Source organism: Medicago truncatula, chromosome 7 (genome assembly GCF_003473485.1).
Source record: "Medicago truncatula cultivar Jemalong A17 chromosome 7, MtrunA17r5.0-ANR, whole genome shotgun sequence".
In the NCBI taxonomy this organism is placed as follows: domain Eukaryota; kingdom Viridiplantae; phylum Streptophyta; class Magnoliopsida; order Fabales; family Fabaceae; genus Medicago; species Medicago truncatula.
Genome location: NC_053048.1, coordinates 12,334,243 through 12,340,636, shown reverse-complemented (window position 1 = coordinate 12,340,636; position 6,394 = coordinate 12,334,243). Strand labels below are relative to the sequence as shown.

The window sequence follows — 6,394 nt, the reverse complement described above, 5'->3', positions numbered from 1 at the left end:
ACTGTTGAGAATATCTTCAGGCGATCTCAGCAATGTGACAAACATATCCATCCATGGGAACATGTTGTGCTGCTAAAAAATCGAGAACATGCTCCTCACATCATCGTCGTTCTTTAATTCTAGCCGATTGAACGTTATCCTCCCGTCGTCCAACGTTGAACGTTCATACCAAATGTATTCCACCCTCCTTGTGTCTCCGGGGTTGAGTCGTTGGTTGATTTCATCCAGCTGATCCTTAAGACATTTTAACGTGACATTAATGTACCGAACCTTGAACATTTGAGGATTTCCACCATTGAAGCGTATGCAAACACTGAACGAATCAATCATTGTTTCAAACCTACACCATAAAAAATTAAACAATCAATGAAAAACTCATTCAAACATTTCATCAAACACTTGGAGTGCAAATTATACATAAACCATAAAACTCATAACTACAACATAAACATGCAAACATCTAAACAATTAAGCAATATAAGTAATTTACATGTAACATTGTATCATTTCTTGCAAAATAAATCAAAATTTAAACAAAACCTTAAAACTAAACAAATCAAATATAAGAGAAAAAATCTAATATATCAACATAAAAAGGTTAATGGTGTTGGATTATGAAAACTTACTTGTTATTGGAGTGTTGTTTGATTTAAAGTTGATGGAATTTCGGATTTTGGTGATTTAAGAGAGATTTTAGGATTTTAGATGGGAAGTGAGGAAATGAGGTTATGCCTGCCTTTCAAACATCACGCAACGTGAGTTAACTCACGCAGTGTGACTTAAGTCACGCAAAAATTAACACTAGCGTAAGTTAACTCACGCAGGGGTAATATTGGAATTTCAGTTGAGAATATTACAATATTTAACGTGAAAAAACGATAGGAAAAACTCCAAAAAATATTCCACTATATTAAGAATATTACAATATTTTCTCCACTCTCTTACACGGAAAAGAGATACAATATAGTGTTTCTAATGAGACTCGCTCCTATTCAAATGTTATTATTTTATAGCGCCTAGAAGTTATAGAGATAATACCTACCCGATATATTTTTCCCCTTTTTCTGGATTTACCCAACACTCTAATTTTCTGATCACACACTTCTACACAAAAAACTTTGTATCTTCACTTATGCTTCAATACTAAAGCTTTGTATTTTCTTTGAGCTTTGGATAATTTTCTTCACATGCCAAGGCTTCTATTTATATATGAAATGTGGTAATCTGAATTCAATTCTCCTTTGTCAAATGATCTTGCAAGGCAAATGTGAAATCTGCATCACATTTGCTTTTCAAAGATATCAACCCGCAAGCTACAGCATAGCCTCGCTGTAGAAGAAGATTTTACATCATGCATTTAATGCATAGTTGAAACTTTGGCAATTGGCTGTATCAATTGTCTTTGGCTAGACATTCCTCTATACACTGGGCCCTAACAATTATTGAACCCATTTGAAGAGTAAAATTGGAGATCAATATCAAACAACACAAAAGATAAGGCAGAATAATACATGATAAACTTATATGATATTGAACAATATGTGATCTTATACAGTTTTTATGGATAACAGACTATTTTTGTATTTCCGACAACCCGTAGTTGAAACAAAAAATTGTGTTATGATTTATTGAGAGATGATAATTTTAGTTTTTGTCGTGTCTCTTACCTCCAATCTTATCATGTTACTTTAAACCAATTGTACAACTGAAGTTGTCTTATCCTTTATTTGTTAGGAGATCAAACACACTATTGGGAACCATCATTTTAATATATTTTTTATGAGAATTGTTGTTGACACATATGTATTGGCTGAGAAACACGAGTAATTTATCCAAATGCCCTTCGGCAGTTAATTGCCGAATTATGGAACCGACTGCAGTTAACCACTGAGGAAAACTGAAAACTTCGGCAGTTAACTGCCAAAGAAACCTCAAACCTGTTTTTATTTTTATTTTTAAGGAATAATGTGTTGTTGTATTTTCTACATTAAAATAATTGTGCACAAAGATTTTTTATTTATTTAAGTAATTTGCAAAACAATATTCAAATGCTTAATTTTTACACTTATTGAAATGTTTTTTGAGTACTTAAATGCTCTTTATTTTTTTGGTCAAGATTTAAATGATATTCATATGTGTGTGTGTGTGTGTGTATATATATATGGATTTGCTAGAACACACCCACTAGTTTTTATGTGGGAGTGTTTTAGCAAGTTATAACTAAAAAGTTAATAAATACACCTTAAGGTGTATGTTGCTATAACACACCTTCTAAAAAAATAAGTGGGTGTGTTCTAGCAAATCCTATAGGCATTTGCTAGAATACACCCACTTATTTTTTAGAATGAGTATTTTAGCAAGTGAATAACTAAAAAGTGGTTAAACACACCTTAAGGTGTAGCTTTGCTAAAACACTCCCACATAAAAACTAGTGCAATTGTTTCAAACGTACAAAATAATGATTGAAACATTCTAAATCAATAAATATTATTAATGACAATTTATGGTTTTTGTGAAGAAAAAAAAATAAAAAAAAAATAAACAGGTTTGAGGTTTCCTCGGCAATTAACTGCCGAAGTTTTCAGTTTTCCTCAGTAGTTTACTGCCGAAGTTTTCCTCAGTAGTTTGTTTACTGCCGAAGTTTTCCTCGATAGTTAACTGCAGCCGATTCCATAATTCGGCAGTTAACTACCGAAGAACATTTGGATAAATTACTCGTATTTCTTTGCCAATGCATATGTGTCAACGGCAATATGCACCTTGTGGTCATTTTCTAGACTCTAGTGCTATTCTACAAGAAGATGGTCATATTTTTGTTATATGCACCAGTCTACGGAGGTCGATTAGTTCCCACGTTTCTCACGCATTCAATGAAAATGATATTTATATTACCTCGTGGGTTTTTCTTCTTCTTCTTTCTGACATTTGAAAAAGAAGAAACTCTTGCCTCCTTATCTTTTCCTCTACATTTGAATTTGCATCAAGATTTAAACACTGACATTCAATTACAGTTAACTACATGATTCATGCAAGGTACTTTGTATAAAGGAGTTTTGGAGCCTATAAATACCCTCTACATATTTCTAACTCCTACATCAACAACCACCAAAGTTACTACACAAAAATGGAGATAAAGTCCATTTTCCTCCTCCTCCTCTTCCTCCCTTCCTTAACCTTCTCTCTTTCTCCACCACCACGCCCACGCCTCTGCCACCCAGACGACGAAAAAGTCCTCCTCAAGATCAAAGATTACTTCCACAATACAAGCCTCTTCTCAACCTGGATCCCACACACAGACTGTTGCAAATGGCGTATAGTCTCATGCAAGAAAATCCCAAAAACAACCATCCATCGTGTCAACTTCCTTGAGATAGATGGTGCTGATGATCTTGTCGGTACAATTCCGCCCCTCATCGCCGATCTACCTTACCTCGAGACCCTCATTTTCCGCCTCCTTCCTAACCTCACTGGTCCTATTCCTCAAGCCATTGCTAGACTGCCTCACCTTAAATTTGTCCTCCTTAATTGGAACAGCCTAACTGGTCCTATCCCTGATTACTTTAGCAAACTCCCCAATTTAGCCACCTTAGGGCTTAATAACAACCATTTAACCGGTCCAATTCCCGCTTACCTCGGCCGCCTTCCTAAACTTCAAGGACTATCCTTGTACGACAACCATTTAACCGGTCCAATACCGGACAGCTTCGGATCATTCAAGGCCGGTTCTCAGGTCACTTTGTCCAACAACATGTTATCCGGACCAATCCCAAGATCGTTGGGCACAGTTAATTTCAGTATTTTCGAGGCTGCTGGGAACCGGTTGACCGGTGATGCATCGTTCTTGTTCGGGAAAGATAAGACTGAGTTGGCTCACCTGGACTTGTCGCGAAACAAGCTGTCGTTTGACCTCGGTAAGGTGGTAATGCCAGTGGGACAACTGGACTCGAATTTGCTGGTCTTGCGGTTGGAAAATAACCTTATATATGGAAAGTTGCCAGCTTGGTTAGGCCAAGCGTCATTGTTGTATGACTTCAATGTGAGCAACAACCAACTTTGTGGTCCTATACCGACAGTCGGAGGGAAGTTGCAAGGGTTTGATCCATCGTCGTTTTCGCATAATAAGTGTTTGTGTGGTTCTCCTTTGCCCCCTTGTAAGTGAGTAATTAGTACTCTCTCGGTTACACATTTATCAGCCTCATTTGACATGGGTCATTTGTAAGAAAATGTGTTAAAATTAAAATACTAGTAATAATGTTGGGTGTTGAACTCTTTTTTGAGTAAGGGTAATATGGGATCCTATCAAGCTTCAAGGAAAGTTTGTTAGGATTCTCTTTCACTAATTTCAGGTATCGAAACTGAAGATGAGGGATGAGCCACATTTGAATGACATATCCATCAGCAAAAGAGATAAGAAGGCAATGAAAATGACATTTCTTGATCAAATACCTTAACTGCAAGCAATTTATAACTTTACTAGATACAGAAAATTGGCATTTTACTAAATACCATATGATTAGCCCAAGCAACCTAATCTAATATAAAATGCAAAAGTCGATGTTAATCTTATATATAAAACTTATTAAGTTTTTAAACAAATTTTTTAAGCCAAAATAATTGTTAGGAACTTCCTATTTTTTTGCCCTTTTTTTTCTTTTTTAGAAAAATGATCTTCAAAATATCTTATTTATAAAAGTTGTTAAGTTTTTTAGTTAACTTTTGGAGCCAAAAGTTGTTGCAAATTTCCTTCTTAATTTTATTTTTGTAAGAAATCGATCTCATATCTTATTTGATGTGGAAATCAGAGAAAAACGATATGTATTATGTTCGTAGTGTGTACAAGTTGTCTGCTGACGAGTTAGTTGACACTTCTCATTTGCGTCATCCGGGGATTTAGTCGGGTATTTGGAGGGAGGATGAAAGTTCCTCCATAGGTGAACTGACACTTCTCACTTGCTAGGCGGATCAATATGGGGGTTGTTTACCGACTCGAATATGTCTACAAGATAAAGTGGTCAATGTCCAACAAAATGCGTTAGTTGTAATTCTATCCATGAAGACCTTTCACATATTGCTTTTGATTGTCTTTTTGCGGTTCAAGTTTGGAAAATGGCTCGGCTTTGGAATGGGGTAAATCACATGGTTCTTATCACAAACTCGTCTATATATGCTATATTTTTCTTGTTGCAAAATTCATCATAGGAACATGTTCAATGTACGACAATTATTTTTTGGAGTCTCTAGAAGCATCATAACCTTAAACATTGGAAGAATGAAAATGAGTTAATTGCAAATGTTGTCGATAGATTACGCTAGCATACAGAAGACGGGCAGTCTGCTAATACTTCTCAAACTACAAACAACCACCATCAAGCTCCTCTAGTTTTGCGCACAAGGAATGCAATGTCGTTAAGTTCCAACTCAGGTGTGGCTTCTGATGTGCGTAGGTAGTGCCTGCAATAGGGTTGGGAATAGGCCAGGCCGGCCTACAGGGGCCTATGGCCTGGCCTGGCCTGTTTATTAAAAAGGCTAGGCTTAGGCTTTTTAAAAAGCCTATTTAAGTAAATAGGCCAGACTTAGGCTATCAAAAAAGCCAATGAAGCCTAATAGGCCGGCCTGTTTATGCATGTTAGGCTTCATAGTGGACTTTTTAAATAGGCTTTAAAGCTTTATAGTGAAATAGGCTTTTAAGGCCTTATAGTAGTGATAGACAAGTCTTACACTGAAATAGGCTTTGAGACCTATTAAGCCTATTTAAAAGTAGATAAAATGGAATGATTAGTGACTTTAATAATAAGTAGGCCTGTACATAGGCTTTCAGGCTAGGCCAGGCCAAAAAAATAGGCCTATGAATGGCCATAGGCCAGACCCAGGCCTATCAAAGTCTGGCCTGGCCTGGCCTATTCCCAACCCTAGCCTGCAACAATGTAGATTTAAATGCAACATAAATGCTTCCTTTTCATATGCTTAGAATCGTAAATGTATTGACATGTGTATTCATTACGATGATGGAGCTTTTGTTATGGCAAAAACTATGAGCGTTTTTCCTTTATGTCTCATCTCTCTAGTTGAAGCATTGAGTTTGATTTATACTTTAGAAAGGTTGAATGACATGAAGATGGATAAAGTCGATTAGGAAGTAGATTCTGAAGCAACTAATGATGTTTTTTACTCCAACATGTCTTATGTCTCTGAATTCAGTCAAATTAGTTTCAGAGTGTGACTTTCACTTCTCACTTAACAATGTTTTTGGTGGAGTTCAACTTGCGACAACCAAATGAGGTAGCTTATGGTCTAACAAGAGAATTTGTATTATGAGCTAGCTCCACTATTTATTTTAAGAAATAAGGAAGTATTATGTTCACAAGGACATGTTTATCTATTTCAATAGCACCAA

General features: G+C 36.1%; 1 protein-coding gene across 1 annotated transcript; it reads left to right on the top strand.

Annotated features, from left to right (window-relative positions):
* The first annotated feature begins 2,977 nt into the window (after positions 1-2,977).
* LOC25497917 (polygalacturonase inhibitor) lies at positions 2,978-4,443 on the top strand. Its single transcript, XM_013592646.3, has one exon. The coding sequence runs from the start codon at positions 3,125-3,127 to the stop codon at positions 4,157-4,159; it is 1,035 nt and encodes a 344-aa protein (XP_013448100.2). The 5' UTR covers positions 2,978-3,124; the 3' UTR covers positions 4,160-4,443.
* The last annotated feature ends 1,951 nt before the right edge of the window (positions 4,444-6,394 follow it).

What these genes read in the sequence shown, in the direction of transcription:
- LOC25497917 (XM_013592646.3), top strand. Translation starts at nt 3,125, where the DNA reads ATGGAGATAAAGTCCATTTTCCTCCTCCTCCTCTTCCTCCCTTCCTTA.